Source organism: Pteropus alecto, unplaced genomic scaffold, assembly GCF_000325575.1.
Source record: "Pteropus alecto unplaced genomic scaffold, ASM32557v1 scaffold276, whole genome shotgun sequence".
Classification (NCBI taxonomy): domain Eukaryota; kingdom Metazoa; phylum Chordata; class Mammalia; order Chiroptera; family Pteropodidae; genus Pteropus; species Pteropus alecto.
In genome coordinates, this window is record NW_006438074.1 from 2876342 (window position 1) to 2893424 (window position 17083).

The 17083-nt window shown below is 33.4% G+C and overlaps 1 protein-coding gene across 1 annotated transcript in view; it reads left to right on the forward strand.

Moving 5' to 3' along the window:
* SYNE2 (spectrin repeat containing nuclear envelope protein 2) overlaps positions 1 to 17083 on the forward strand; it is a 272180-nt gene that overhangs the window by 137453 nt on the left and 117644 nt on the right. The window contains exons 46-51 of the mRNA XM_025049097.1: positions 6323 to 6478; positions 7294 to 7559; positions 8545 to 10642; positions 12641 to 12963; positions 15175 to 15319; positions 16205 to 16423. Of these exons, the coding sequence (XP_024904865.1) occupies positions 6323 to 6478; positions 7294 to 7559; positions 8545 to 10642; positions 12641 to 12963; positions 15175 to 15319; positions 16205 to 16423 (3207 nt within the window). The remainder of the gene's footprint in view (positions 1 to 6322; positions 6479 to 7293; positions 7560 to 8544; positions 10643 to 12640; positions 12964 to 15174; positions 15320 to 16204; positions 16424 to 17083) is intronic.

Genomic DNA, 17083 nt, shown 5'->3' on the forward strand with positions numbered 1-17083 from the left:
TCAGTTATGGAGTAAATGATGTCTATTTCTGGTGTTATTTATCCTCATAACACAGTAAAATTTTTTTGTAATGAAACATATAGTTGGGCCATGGGTCATCTCTGTCTTTGAAGTGTACTGTTTGCTCCTTCTGGCCAGCGTGCAAATCTTGCTTTTTACTCTGAGGTATTTTCACAATCTAGAATTTATCCCTGTACAGGACACATGGCTTACATTGTGTACTGTATTAACATCTGCGAGAAGCATGCATTTTAGAACATTCTACAAAGTTCTGAAATCTTAGGCTGAGAGACCTTAGAAAACTTACAGCCTAACCCTGGTGTTTCAGTTGATGGAATTGAAGTCAGAGACATTATTGACCAAATTGTCATAGCAGAGTTGTGACTAGAACCCGGGCATCCTCTACCAGACTGATGCTTAAGTGGTTTACTCCATCATTTTATCAAATACGTTATGTGGCTTGTTACTTAAAATTTAATATGCTCATGCTCTCTGACCTCAGTGGACCTTTTATTGATTTCTTGTGAGTGAGTGAAATCTTCTCTGTTCTCGTTGTGCCCAAGCAAACCCTGTTCCTATAATTCCTAGTGGATGCCTGGTCAACAACAGCTAGATTGACAGGTCCTCAGTTTGTTTCCACTCTTCTTCACAGTCCACAGATTGTTAATCTTGACAGTTGAAGACTAAATAAAATTCTTTTTTCATTAATATGAATTCATCTGTATATCTATTCAGTAAAAATTTATTGAACAGGCGGTGAGGGTTCACTGGTAAGTGAAAATAGACATGGTTTCTAATCTCACAGAGCTTCTAGTCTATAAAAGAGATATACATTAATCAACTAATTAACTAATGAGAGACTAATTCTAGGAACTAAAGGGAGGAACACATTTCTACGATAGTCTGAATAAAGGAGTCTGACTTGAGCTGTAGTCAGAGAGAACTTCTCTAAGGAAATGACATTTGAACTGAGACTGGAATTAACAGCGGTCAGGGCTGGGTGTTGGAAGCATTCTCGACAGAAAAAGAGCAGTTTACTCTTGTGGTAGAAGAGAGCATGAGCAGTCAGGAACAAATTAGGCCACTGCACAGAAAGTGGAGGACTGCATGAGGCTTGAGAGATAGGAGAGGCTGGCTGAGTCATGAGTACCTTACAGGTCACCTTAACATTTTAGACATGCTAAGTAAGACAAAGAGGCAGCCTATGAGATTGTCGGTCTGCCTTTCAGTTTTGTCTCTGATGGTGATGATATGGTATGCTTATGCTTAGAATTGTTTTTCACTGCTTTAAAGCATATTGAAATGCTTTAGAGAAGAAAGAAATATATCCTCTAGAGCTTGTATGACACTGTCCCACTCTTGGTTGGTAGGTTACAAGTGATAGATTTGGGCTTCTCACTGTCACAGAATTATTACAGTCGCTGGGCCATTGCCCTGAATGGGAAAAGAGATATTGAAGCTGTATGGACTTACTTCTTTGGCTGTGCTGATATATTTCCTAAGCTAGAGACAATGCTCAGTGGTTTAGAGCTTATTGTTTTTAAATGTTAAAGTAAAATGTTTACTTTGTGAATTAAAGAACATAGAGATGAAACATCGTAGTCCTGTCCTTAAGGAGAATTGATGATATTCTTTCTCTTAGGTCCTATTCCTTTCCAAGTAGAACAAAATCTAAGGAAAGGTGTGTGATTGAAAAAAAGTAACATTTAAAAAAATAAATTTATTTATTTAAATTAGTTTCAAATATACAGTACATTGGAGTTGGCAGTATAACTCAGCCAGGCTTTTGATAGAATGGTAATTTTTCACTTGAAATTTATTTTTTACTTTAAAAATTCCATTTATGCTCAGAGGCTCAGTATATACACTTATTACACTATTTAAAATTTATACTTTGTCTTATGTTTATGCTATTTTTAAAGAGAAATTTCAGGAACCATGGGAAGAGACAGACTCAGGTGTCCAGGGGCTTAGAGTTCATGATGGCGCATGAGAGGCCATGCATTGGAACGGATCCTCCAGAACAGACACCTCTTGAAAAGTTTTTACCTAGGGAGAAAGGTAGACTAAAAAATATCTATCCAGAGAAAGGACCAAGACTAGTTTGTTCTGACTATAGTTGGGAAGAAAAGGTCTCTCATGAGAAACTAAACGAAATCCTGTATCTCAAATAGTTTTAGAGTCCAAACCTATACTATTTGCATTGTGGATCAGTTCAAGTCCAGAAATTAACATGAAAATCAGACTCTATATCGATCTGTCTGTCTGTCTCCCTCCCTCCCTTTTTGGGGTACCTGGAAAAAGCAAACAAATCCATACAGAGGGATCACTTTTACCAGTCAGGACATAAGGATTCCCACAATGGAGTTAAAAAAAAAAAGTCTGATAACTATGAGTTAATGTAAATCAATCAATCCATAACACCAAGGAATATTCCACTACAGAGAAAAGTCCTCATCACTACAAATGATGAAAGTGAGACAATGCAGCAATCTGGAAGATATTATACAATAATATGTTTTAAATGAGTATGGTATAAAAGAAGGATTTGAAATCATAAGGAAGGAATTAAGTACTTTGAAAAAAAAAGGGGAATATTTGAGAAAGAACCATATGAAATTTCAATAAGTAAAAGAATAATCATTGAAATTCAGATTACTCTGGCCAGATTAAGTAGCAAACTTGACTCAGCTTGAAGAGAGAGTTAGCGAGAACTGAGAAAATTGTGACTGAGAAAATTACCCATGATCCAACACAGAGCTATAAAAAGATGGAAAATTAGAGATTTAAGAAACCCAGAGGCTTTACTGAAATGGGCTAACACAATTCTGATAAGAATTCTAGGAGGAGAGAATGGAGGAAAAGCGATGCTGAAAATTTTCCAGAATTAGGGAAAAATTTGAAACTTCAGGAAGTACAGAGAGTTTTAAACAGCTAAATAGAAACAAATTATTACATAAATACATTATATTTAAGTAGTATATCACTAAAGCCAAAAAGTAGAATTTCAAAGGCAACCAAAGAAAAAAGAACAATTATGTTGATAACAGAGTTCTTAACACCGAAAGCCAGGAGACAATGTAATAGCATTTTCATGGGGCTGGGACAAAAATTAATGTCAACAACCTACAAAAATTAATGTCAACAACCTACACTTCATATTCAACTAAACTATCAGTTTTTTTTCCTGATAATCCTGATAAGACCATGTTTTAATTGCCTATGACAGATATATTACATAATGACTCAAAATTAATAGTCTAGCAAAGATTAAAGGAAAACAGATGAAAATGAGTTTTTTGCTTCAGGCAAGAAAATCAGGGTTAGAATTATTTTAAATTGTATCTTCAAAACTAGTACCCTTCACCATCTGTCTTTTATTCATTTTGCTGTGATACAACTAAAAAGGCCCGTAAACTGTCAGTTTAGAGTGAGGCAAAATACTTACATTTTCGAAGATTGAATTTACCTTTCTTAAACCTTATGCAAAAATATGTTACAGGAAAACTTACATATGAAGGGAAAAAATTTAGAACCTTCGCAAGAAAATATAAGGACTATTTCTGTGATCTCAGGGCATGGAAGACTATCTTAAACAGGCTTTAAGAGCAGAATCCAAAACAGGAAAAGATTGATGAATTTGGTAAACTTGACTGCATTAAAACATTAAACTTTTGTTCAACAAAAGCCACCCCATACAAAGATACAAAGTTTAAAGACTATCTCTACTGGAAGATAATAATTGCAATGCATAAAACTGTTAGAAGATTAGTATCCAGAATGTGAAAACAGCCAAAATGGCATCTCAATTAAAAGTCTATGAAGAGAAGGTAAGACTCACATGACCAATAAGGATATGAAGAATAGCTTTGTCTTGTTAGCAGTTAGGGAAATAGCATTAAAAAATAATGTTATCAATTTCACACCCATTATATTGGCAGAAATTAAAATCTGTTAGCGCCAAATGTTGGAGACGATTAGGGAAAATACAAATTCTTTTGCCATGCTGGTGGGTATAAAAATTGTAATTCAGTTTGGAGAAAAAATTGATAACTATTGAGAATCAAAGGGAGCATATTCTGTCACTAGTAATTACAGTTCAAGGAAAATAGCCTAAAGAAACTCACACATTTTTGCAAAAAGACCCACACAAAGGTATTTATCACGGCAACATCTATAATGGGAAAAATTGGAAAAATGTTATTCATAGTAGCTGTCGTCTTCATCCAGAAAGCAGAATAGTACACAAAGCTAAAATGACTGTACTTTCTATATCTGTCAACCCGGGTAAACCTCAGAACATACAACTGAGTGGGAGAAAGGCATCTTATAAAACAATATATGCATGATTCCAATTTTATAAGAATTAAAAATACGTGAATACTGTATAAATACTAATATGTGTATTAAAAGTATAAAACTTGTATGTGTGGATTTTAGTGATTAGTTCTGTGGGAAAAAAGATGATAAAGGGATAAGGGTTGGGCTTGAAATTATATTTCTAATATGGAAAATGATATCACATACGTTTGTTTTGTGGGTAATGAGTATCTGTCATAATTTATTCTTTTAAGTATATTTGAAATAGCTTATACTTTTAAATAAGCCTACAAAATCAAAATAAAATATAGCCAAGGGTGATGAGCAAAGGATGACTGGTTACGAAAGAATCTTTCATGAGCCAATCAGGACCTTCAGTCTGTGTTCCAACCTCTCTGGCATGAGCAAAGGAATGTTACTTTTTAAATTTGAAATGTTCGTTTGAGCGATTCTGTTGGATATTCTGCCAGCATAGGAACATGGCTTTTGGGGTTAGTAAACAAATGGCGTTTTGGGGTGATTTCAGGTTTTTCAGAATGCCCTCTCTGACCACTAAAGGCAGATTACAAATGGCACGTTGCAAAGGTTGCTAGTTCTTAGTCACTTGTCCATCAGGTAAGAGAGACCAAGGGCTATGAATTCTTAGTAGAAGATTAGTAATAAGTAAAGTTTACCTAGAATCTAGACCTTTAGCTCTTGTTCCTCATGTGGAGTTTGAGGATATTGTAAGTAACAGGAACCATCAGGTGGAAAAGAGGCAGGCGTCCACCTCATATCCTGTGGCTCATGGCAAAGAGGCCCCCATTGGCTGCGAAGCTTGTATTGCGGCACCTATCCTTTCCTCTCATAGCCTTCCCGGGCCTTTTCCCTTTATGCTGCCCTCCATATAGATTTAACCACAATGAATTGTTGAACTGGAGGAAATTTGCAAAATCATTTCAGTCATTTGTCTTCTTTTTAGAGAAATGACTTGTACTTAGTGCCAGCCAAGTATTTCAAAACCAGTAAAAGCCAGCCGAAAATTTTTAATCACTTAGTATCAGTGAAGCTCCAGACAGAACCTATCTTATTTAAATAAACTTTTAATTTTAGAATAGTTTCACACTGACAGAAAAGTTGCAGAGGTAGTACAGAAAGTTCCCATGTATCCCTTACCCAGTTTCCCAAACTGTTAACATCTTACATTACTATCTAGGTAGTATTTTTAAGACAACAAATGTAACCGTGTTTGGGGTATGGGCACATTTTATTCATAGACTTGATACCTCAAAGATTTTACTGACATGAAAGTATATAGCAGAATTAAATGGCATTTCATTTGTAAAATAACCTGGAAATAAAAACTAATATCTTAGCAAAATTATGGAAATCTTTTAAAATTACCGACATGGTGCCTGGTACATGTAAATGCTCAACCAATATTTGTTGAAAGAATGAATAAATGAATGCAGATGCTGTCTCTATCCTACTGAGAACCTCAAGTTCTTACAGTTTTCAGAAAAGATCAAATTTTTCCATATATAATCTGTTCTGCCTTACATAGGTTAAAATTCTTACTACAAACTGGTTAAGGCATAAATCATTCTTAATATCATGAAATCTTGTTGTTTCCTCCATTTATCCACTTATTATTTTAAACTATTAATAGGTAACATTGAATGTTTATTATTTTCCCTGCTCTCGGCATCATGGTGAATACGAAGTATAAACTTTGAAACTTCTGTTTTCATATCTTTTCTTTCTTTGATTATGTAAATTATGCCTCTGTATATAATTGAACATTGCTAGATCCTATACTGTCTTGTCAAAAAAGTTTAACTTTTCTTGGAATATCAATATTGACATTAAATGTTACATGGAAAAATTATCCTTGGTCATGTTCAAATATACTTTTTTTAAAAAAGTTTTTAATATGAATAAATAGACACTGCAGTGCTTTCAGCAAGAAAAATAATTATTTGAAAGGCAGACTATTCAGCAATTAATCTTTTTATGTTTTCAGAATTCAGCTGTGGAAATGGTTTTGTCAAAACAACTTTCTCTCAATGTTCAAGAAAGCATGAAAAACACTGAAGATGAGCAGAAAGTCAATGAGCTGCAAAATCAACCTTTAGAATTAGATGTTACGTTAAGAAATGAACAATTAAAAGAGATAGAGGTATGGAAACAAGAAAAACACTGGCAACATGATTGCATCATTTATCCAGAGCGATACAATATCTTTTAATTACCAGAAACTTGCTTGCACAGAGTGAAAAGTCTTATTTAACCTTTGCCTGATGATCAATTTGGTAACTATATAATTATGTACTCATCAGTAAGTTGTATAACTCTTTCCATTTAAAAAGTGGAGGAGTTTAATGACCATTAGTGTTCCTTCTTTTTCACAAAGTTCCTAAAAACTTACTTATTCAGTAACAAAATTTAGAGATTCTGACTTGTCATCATGCCTTTTCTTAGTCATATATATTCATCTGATTTTGACAGATTCCTTTTATTTTTTCTGATTATCAACATTATGTTTTTATACCTGTGTTTAGATAGCTGTGTTTATGTATTTATATACATATAGCTATGTATAGTAATCTAAAAGTACAATACTTGGTCACATTTTTAAAAACGACCCCTACAATTTTAACTAGGTTTACATACAGTAAACATGTATCTAAAACATGAAATAGGAGGTGTATATAAATAATAAAAAGAAAAGAAATCTTCCTTTTGACGTTATAGAAACTTTTGGCACAATAGGGTAATCTAATTGCTATTAAATGCTAGACCAATGGTGAGTTTTAGTCTAGATTTTAACATAATTCTAGTGAAAAAAATCTTTTAAATGTCAGGCCTTAAGTTTCTCTATGTGCAAATGAAATATTTAAAACATCATCTTGGGATAGAGTTCGAAAATGAATGAATTAATTAATAAGTGAATGAGTGAATATACACTTACTGATTTCCTTGACTTGTTTTTAGGAATTATATAGCCAATTGGAAGCAAAGAAGGCAGCCATTGAACCAGTAGAACAAACTGAATATTTCAACAAAACAGAAACAAGTGCCTTGGCTCTCCACAGTACAAGGAATTCAGTGCAGCACTTGGACAATCTGCTTCAGGCACTTATTACTTTGAAGAAAAATAAAGAAAGCCAATATTGTCTCCTTAAAGATTTTCAGGAACACTTTGCTGCAGTTGAATCCTCGATGAAAGCCTTGTTGACAGAAAAAGAGAGTCTAAAAGTGTAAGTGTAAAAATTTAAGACTTGCATTCATTTTATTCAAGCACAAATTCCCCTATCTTGGACAGGCCTAGGGTTTTAAGAGTTTATACTATAAAGGATATTATGATTTTAATACTACAGTGTGGAAATTAATTCCATATGGAAGCCATTAAAGAAAACTTAGTTTCAGGCAAGAAAATTATATTACTGATACTAATTTTATAATTAAATTATACAAATCTAAAAAATTAATTTGTTAAACAGTTAATTCATACTCTAAATATCTGCAAAATAGATTTAAGTTCTGTGGAAATCAGTATTCTTTTCATCAAGAATTTATTCTAAACTATGGGGATGGAGAAAAACATATACAATTGTTTAATATCAGCATAATTAGTTTAAATATTTCGGAACATTTAATATATATTATATATATTGTAATGGTTCCTATTAAAATAGATGTACTCTTTCTGGCTTTGAAAACAATGGTAAATTGTTATAGTCTTAACATGTAAACATTTTCTCATTATTTATATTTATGTTTATATTTATGTTTAAATGAGGTTTACTTTCAGTAATACTCTATGAGGAAACATTTTTGTATTCAAAAGATTAGCCTGATGATTATACCTTCTTAGTATATCATTATTATTGGAAAGAAGATAACAAAGGGGCTGACTGTTGTAGTGATTTCTCTTAGCCCTAGACTAACCTTTGTGCAAGTATTTCACAGGTTACAGAGTACTTTTATATATATTGTTCCTTTCATTCTTCACTCTTTTTCTGTGGTTCTGAATTTTTATGATACTCATATATTATAGGTGAGTTCTCTACAGTGTCCCAAACTAATTGAAAACCATAGAAAACAAGATTCTGATTTTATTTTAAAGACATAGTGCTCTTATAGACAACCTAATCTTCTCTTCTGTGAATTCAAAGCAGAATTAATTTCTTTTAATGTTATCTATCTAAATATTAACAAGCTCCATTTTTCTTCTTTTTCCAGGGGACCACTGGACAATGCAACCTATCTGGCCAAAATTCAGAAATTGCTGGCATCAATAGAAAAAGCAAAAGATTCTTTAAGCAAGATGAAAATTGAATGGGAAAATTTATCAAACTGTCTGACTGACATGGATAAGAAGTTGTTAGAAAGCCAGATCAGGCAACTTGAACATGGGTGGGAACAAGTGGAACAACTGGTTCAAAAGAAGTATTCTCAGCAAGTGGTGGAACATGAGGAATTTACATTTCTCATGAGTAAAATCCAAGACCTTGACATTTCTCTGCAGCAGCAGCAGCAGTGTCTCCGGTTAAGGCTGAGCTCGCCAGAACAGGAAGGGACACAAAGTATGGTTGCTTTGGTCACTGAACTCCAGACTCTCAAGCACAGGTTGTCTGTTTTAAAGGGGCAAGCTGAACTCCAGATGAAGAGGATTTGGGGAGAAAAAGAAAAGAAGATTTTGGAAGATGCAATAAATAATTTGCAGAAGCAATTGGAAGCATTGGAGCCATTAAACAGAGAGCTGGAAAATCAGATCAAGAAGTGTGAAGTGAGAAACAAGGTGAAAGAGACAATCTTATGGGTCAAGAACCTTTTAGGTGAACTCGTTCCTACCATTTCCCTTCTCCCAGATGACATTCTTTCTCAGATCAGAAAATGCAAAGTGATGCACGATGGCATCCTGGGTAAGCAGCAGGCTGTGGAGTCACTGGTTGAAGAGGTCAAAAATAACATTACTAACCTTACAGCACATGAGAGTGATGATTTAAATAACCTCCTACAGGACTTACAAAGTCAATGCCAAATGCTAGTTTTAAAATCGACTCAAAGGTCCCAGCTGTTAGAATTTAAATTGGAAGAAAGAAGCAGACTTGTTGCAGCAATTGAGAAGGTTCAGCTTTCTCTCCAAGGAAGTGAAACATTGACGATTCCCAAAATGGGAACACCCTCCACAGAAGCTGAACTAGAACATCAGCGTGTCACTTTGATGACTTCTCAGAAGGAACTGCAAGAAATTGAGAGCATAATCTCAGCACATCTTCAGGAACTAACAAACATTTGTAAGGATCTAAATGTGTTTGAAAGATTATTTCTGGATGATCAATTGAAAAACCTTAAGACGAGAGCCAACAGAACACAAAGATTCATTCAGAATAAATGTAATGAAGTAGAACACAAGATAAATTTTTCCAGAAAAGTCCATGAACAAACATCTGTGCTTCAGAAGGAACTTGATAACATACAGCACAATGAACTGCTGCTAAAGCAAGAAGTAAATCAGGATGTTAAAGAAGAGTTCTGTAGTCTTAAAGACCGACTCACTGGTATTCAATCTAGTATCTTACAGATAATGAAACTTAAAGAAGTATTTGACGATATAGGACTGAATTGGGATTGTTCCCAGCTTGACCAGTTACGGTCCCAAGCAATTGAAAAAGAAAAGGAACTCGAAGAAAAAATTAAGAAGTTGGACACATTTATGATAGAATATGGCAAATATCAAGCATCACTAAGTAAACTGAGGGCAATGGATTTGCAAATTAAGAAAAGGGCTGAAGGAGTACTAACAGCCTCTAATACTTCACCAGAAAGCCGTCTACTCAGTGCTCAAATTTTGAATCAGAGAATCGAGAAAGCCATGTGCTTATATCATGAAATAGTAAAGAAATTAAGTGAAAATAAGGCCTTTGGTGACTTGTTCAAAGAGAAAGAAATACTACAAATAAAGCCATATGCAGAAGAAAATGATGAGTTACACAAAGCTCTCCAAAACATAGCACTAGAATCCCAACCAAAAGAAATAGATGAAAAGAATTTTCAGGACAAACTAGAAAATTCCTTACATGTTTTGAACCAGATAAAATCTCAGTTACAACAGCCTTTACTTATAAATTTGAAAATCGAACATATTCAACGTGAAATGGATAATTGCGAAGCATTTCAAGAACAAGTTCAGGCGGAAATGTATAGCATTAAAGCTGTAACTGTTACTGAGAAGCAAAGAGCAGAAAACTCTTCTGAAGCTAGTGATGTGGAGACAAAATTGCGTGACATTGAACATCTTTATATGCAGCTTAATACAAGCATCGACTTGCGCACAGTAAGTTTTTAAATTGGGTGGTTAACATCTATTTTTATTTCAAAGATTTTATGTTTTATTTCAGTTAATATTGGCACTTCTCAAGAAGTTACAGGTTCTGCAGGAAAATTCTCTTCAGAATAGTCAATTAAAAAATTGCAAAGTGTCAGTTCATAATCCCAACTCATTCTACATCTAAAATGGTGCTAAACCTACATAAACGAAAGACATAGTTTGGGAAAAGATGAGTTTTATTCCTTGTTTTTATATCCCTTGTAGCCTCGGTTGAGCTTAGAGCAAAGTTGTTTTTGTTTTTTAAAACTAGTAGGGCACAATGGAAGAAATATGGTGTAGAGAAAAGGACACTGAGTAATAACTAACATTCGCTTAGAACTTACAATGTCTAGGCACTGTGCTGAACACCTCACCTTTAATCATCTCAGCAACAGTGAGGTGAGTGCTATTATAGTCCCATTTTAAAATAAGGAAATTGAAGTTCAGAAACATCAACAGTTTTCTCAGGGTCTTGTAACAGTAACAGAACTAGGATTCAAGTTAAGATCTGTCTGATTTTAAAGCAGAGGTCATCAAATTAAGGCCCGTGGGCCAAGTCTGCCCATAGTGCCTGATTTTGTAAATAAAGTTTTATTGGAATACAACCCTGCCCTATTCTTTTACAGATTGTATATGGCTGCTTTCGTGCTACAATAAAAGGACTGAGTAGTTGTGATAGTCTAGATGGCCTGCAAAGCCTAAAATATTTAGTCTGACCCTTTATAGGAAAAATTTGCTGACCTCTGTTGCAGAGTGACTCCAACCTACTTCTTCCTTTCCTGCAATTATAGGGTAGATATCATAGGCAACATTGGAAAACACTGTGTTTAATATAATGCCTTTCACTGTGTTTTCAGAATTGTCACATTAAATTTATAGGATGGGGAAATTAACTCCCTTTAATTCAAGGCTTATTAGATAATATGTTTGCAATATTTTGATAGGTATAAATGCTGCAGAAATGTGATGTCCATTCTAGGAACCCTAATATGTTCTTTAAATTGACACTTAACAAATGTTGAGTAAATTGAATACTTCTCTACTTCATTTTTTTATTGAGGTATAATTGACACATAACATTAGTTTCATGTGTACAACATAATGATTCTATATTTGTATATATTGCAAAATGATCACAACAACAAATCTAGTTAACATCTGTCACCATACAGTTACAGAATTTTTTCCCCTATGATTAGAACTTTTAAGATCTAGTCTCTTAGCAACTTTCAAATATGAAGTACAATGTTATTAACTATACTTGCCATGTCATACATTACATCACCATGACTTTTTATTTTATAACTGTAAGTCTGTAGCTTTTGACCCCCTTTTCTCATTTTGCCCACTCCCACCCCTACCTCTGGCTACCGGCAGTCTGTTCTCTGTATCTTTCTTTATTTGATTTTAATAGTTTCCAGAAGCAATGTACATAAATCTCGAAAATAATATGATTAGAATGGACTGCAAAGGACCTTTAAAGTTATTTTTTTCAAATGTTTTTCATTTCATTGAGAAGACTAAGGTCTGGAGGCATTAAGTGATGTGCTCAAAACAAAATTAGTAGCAGAGCCATTAAATTAAAAACAGAAGGGGTTCTGGGTGGTTTTGTTTGTTTCCTTTTCATCTTTTTCCACAAATATTGATTAAGGCTGTATACATTAAATATATTTTACTTAATTCGTAGTCTAATACAAGAGTTCTAGAGCAGAAACATATCATCAGACATGATTCATGAAATGTATTTTTGAATATAGATTAGATTTTCTAGCAAATCCGGAAACAGTTTTTCTTTATGCAAACAAAAACTTATTCATTTTAAAACACTAGTCAAACTAAAAGCATGAGATGCTGATTTTCATAAGACTCAGAGGCATGTTATCAATGCACCACAAAAATTCAAGAATGATAAAAATCTCAGAAGATTGACAATTTCGTCACAGCTTTTAATCTCCTGTTCACCAGAATGTCTTGAATGATGCTTATGAAAATATGACACACTACAATGAGGCCGTCACCAGGGCGATGGGGATCATCACTGCCCTTGAAGCCATCGTTGCATACCATAGGGTAGACCTGGATAATCCAGAAGAATCACTGGAGATGCCTCGCTGGAAACGAGAGGAATTGGAATCCTCAATAGCAGACATCCAGGACCTCACCGAGAAATTGGAGAGCATAGCCAGCCCTGAGGCCAAACTGCAGCTTCAGTATACTTTACAAGAGATAATTTCTAAGAACTCAGCCCTGATGGAGGCAGCCACAGTAAAGGAAGCTGAAATGCAAAGGTAGGTACTTCTTTCCTAATGCTTTAAGAACATAAAATATAGATTTATGCATAATTAGAAATAATACTTATTTTTTCTTATTAGAAATACATTAGAAATATTTATTACACATTAGATATAATATTTTTTCTTATTATTGAGTACATACAGCAGAATTTTTGGTTTCCGTTTTTTTTTTTTTCCTCTACTCTGGAATGTGAAGCTCTTTTTAATTATAGTTGACAAACAATGCTATATTAGTTTCAGGTGTACAACATAGTGATTTGACATTCATACAACTTAGGAACTGATCACCACAAGTCTGGTAGCCATCTGTCACCATACAAAGTTATTGTGATATTATTGGTCATATTCCCTGTGCTACACATTACATCCCTGCGACTTATGTATAACTCTAAGTTTGTACCTCTTAATCCCCTTCAAGCAGAATGTTAACAAAAATCTGCATATATTATAAAGAATAGTGCTCAGCAGCTTTGTACCCAAAGATTCAAAGATAAACATTATGAGATTTGAATTCCATTATGTGCTCATTCTTTCTTCTCTTAGAAGTAATCATTATTCTAAATACTTTATGTGGTTTAAAATATATTTTTACCATATGTTTGTGTCCCATTTTCAAGTATATGTATTTTCTGTTACTTCATCTATTTCAAACTCATCATTATCTTGAAATTTATTTATGTTCCTATCTATAATAAAATTCTGTCACCCAGCTATTGATAGACATTTGGGTTATTACATAGTTTTTGCATTCACAGTTCTGCTAAGAACATTTTTAAAGCAAGAGATTCCCTTGGGTGTATACCTAGGATTATGGTTGCCAGGTCAAAAAATATGCATATCTTAATTTTTAAATTTCAAAAAATTTTAGCCATTTCTACTCAGACTAGAAGCATAGTAGTGTTCCAATTGTCCCATATCCTTGCCAAAACTTGATGTTGTGAGATTTAATTTTTGCCAGTCTTATGAATGAGAAGTAATATTTCATTATGGTTTTAATTTGCATTTCTATTACTGCTAATGAATTTGAGGCTCTTTTAAAAATATTTCTTCTTTCACATTTGAATTCATATTTCCTCTTCTGAGTTCATTCAATTTCCTCTTCTGAAAAATACTTGTTCAAGCCTTTCCACAGTTTTTATTGGGTTGTTCATCTTTTTCTTCTTGAATTGTAGGAATTTATTTTATATTTTGGAGGTTGATCTTTTGTGGCTATATGTGTAACACATATCTTTACAAAGAGGTCTCCTACTAAACATCTGTCCTGGGTGACTGTCCCCAGCATTCCAGGAGAAGTTCACATCAATAAGATTAGAACTCGAGATGTCCTCAAAATGAAAAACGGCTCCAGAGCTTATTTTATTTCAGTGTATTAGTTTGGGGCCTCTGAATATTCCTTAAGTTTTTGCCAGCTTATTACTGTGTTTTAAGAGTTAAGAGAAATACTTGATACTGAATTTTTAATTGATTTTAGTGGGGGATTTAGGCTGTATCTGTTTTAAATACATAAGTTTATTCATACTATTTTTAAATATATCACAACATTATGCTATATAAAAATATGCTGCCTCTTATTTATAAAATGAACTCTTTTCCTTATTGTAACAAAGACTATAGGAATAATTGTAATTGCTATATATTTTATAAAATGGATTATTGTAATTTACTCAGCTGTCTTTTGTTTAAGTAATCATTATCCTAAATATTTCATGTGCTTTAAAAATTTATTATCCTAAATATTTTGTTATATATGAAGTGTTTCAATTTTGCCAATCAGTAGTCTAGTAAATAAAAATATTGTACAAAAGGTTTTATTAGTTTTAGGATAAATTCCTTATACTGTTTTAGGATTAATTCCTTGAGTTAAATTGTAAAAGTTGAATTAATGAGTCAAAAGATATGAGCATTTTTAAGAGTAACTGGTTTTCTACAAGAATTATATCAATTTACACCTCATAAGCAGTGTTAAAAAATGCAGTTTTCCAATTAAGGTGTTTCAGACTAGTCTTATCTGCCTGTTAAACTTGTCAGTAAAGGTCTTCTGCAGGTCCCTGTGAGGAGGAGGTAGTCAATAAAAATTCATTGAAATACACTGAATAGCAAAAAAGAATTGTATTCTGTTTTCTATTGTGTTCAGAATTCATTCTGGGAATTTCAGAATTTATGCCCTAAATGAAACTTAATATCACTTTTTTTCTAATTCACTAGGTGTCTCGAGAATTACAAATGCTATAGAAAAATTAAAGAGAAAATTGGCAGTGACCTCATCCATATGGAGACAGTTCTCGGGATGTCCATGTCCCCATTGCCAGTGTCTTACAAAGAAGCTTTAGAATGCTTGGAACAGAGCAAGGTAAAAGTGTTTGCAAATCTCCAGTAAGATTGTGCAAAAAAAAAAAAAAGGCAGGAAGCAGGTGGAGGCAGCAGCGAACGGTGCTCTGTTATGGCCCACAGAACTCTTCAGTCTGAATCGTACATTCAAGAAAAGTGCTGAGACCAAAAGCCAAGGGGAAAAGTGAAGCAGTGGTTCTGAGAGATTTGGTCAGTCAAGTTCACAGGGCCGTTGTCTCCCCAGCAGCAAGCTGTCCCATTGATCACTCTTTCTAAAGCTTTACCTTTCATATTATTTTGTTGGATGTTGCTGGCAGAGAATTTAATGCAACTAAAATGACAGAGAATTTAATGCAACTATCATAAGTGGTAAATTCTGATTACTTCTTATACTCTATTACCAAGTAATAGTAATAAATTTTAGTTTTTGCTTATTTTTATCTGTTCGATTCTATGGTACTATGTTATTAGAATTTGGAAGAGAACATTCTAAATCATCCGTGCTTAACATCCACCCCAAACAAACAACCTAAATAATATGTTGGTGGTTGATTCAGTAAGTATTGTGCAAATTAACTACCTAGCAAAATATGAGACTTAACAAAATTGATTTCTAGGATATTCACCTTTGAAAACACATTCTTACTTGAAAAAATTGGTTTATAGGTTATTATTTGTCCCCATAGTTTTATATTTATGTACAATACAATAATACATAGATCATTCTTATCTGTCTCAAATTGGCTTCCCAAAGGACTAAAAAATGGGTCATATAATACTTGTGGATGATTTAAAATCATTAATTGTTCAAGATTTACAATAGTTTATAATTTTCAGAAAAATTAATAGACATTATAGCCCTCCTGTTCCTTTTCTTTCTTTTTTTCTCTCTTTCTTTCGTTTTAAGGCCTTAGTGTCAAATCTTGTATCAACCAAAGAAGAATTAATGAAACTACGACAGTCCCTCAGATATCTGAGACCCAGGTGCACAGATAATAATGGCATATGTTTGCTCAGAACCATGTCAGCTCTGTGGGAGAAATGGCTGAGTTTGCTGGAAGCTGCTAAAGAATGGAAGATGTGGTGTGAAGAACTGAAGCAGGAGTGGAAATTTGTCAGTGAAGAAGTAAGTGCTTCATTTTCAACAGTCACACCTCACAGTTTTCCTAACATATGTCATTTAAGTCATTTTATTACTTTTCATTTTGTTTTTATGTAAAACAAGGCCTCAACCTCTGTCATTGGTTTACATCACATATGTGTAACACGCAAATGTTTATAGAGGTCTGGTCCTAGTAAAATAATCTCCAAGAAATGATTCAAATTCTTTCATAATAGTGGAATTTTTGGTATCAGATAATTCTTAAAAATAAGTGATTACTTTGTCTTTCAAGCTTTAAAATCTATATTGTGTAGATAAAGTAAAGCGCTCTTAAAAATAACTGTCTCTGCCTGGTACTAAAGGTTAGAATTAGTTTGTTATGTTCCTAACATAATTCCAATTCCTTTGAAATTAACTATAATTATTAGCTATAGAAATTAACTACAATTGTTAAGTGTGGACCTAAACATATGTCTGAAGTTCTTTGTGAAGACTGTCTCAAAGAATTAATCACATAGCATATATCCATCACACAGGTTAATTTAACCATGGTTCACATATATTTAGAAAGAAAATTTAAAACAGTGTAAAATTATATTGAGGTATTCTTTAATCTTTCCAAAGGATTAGGTAAAATGAAGTACAAATCAGAATATTAGGTGAAACTTTTGTCTTTTATTCTTC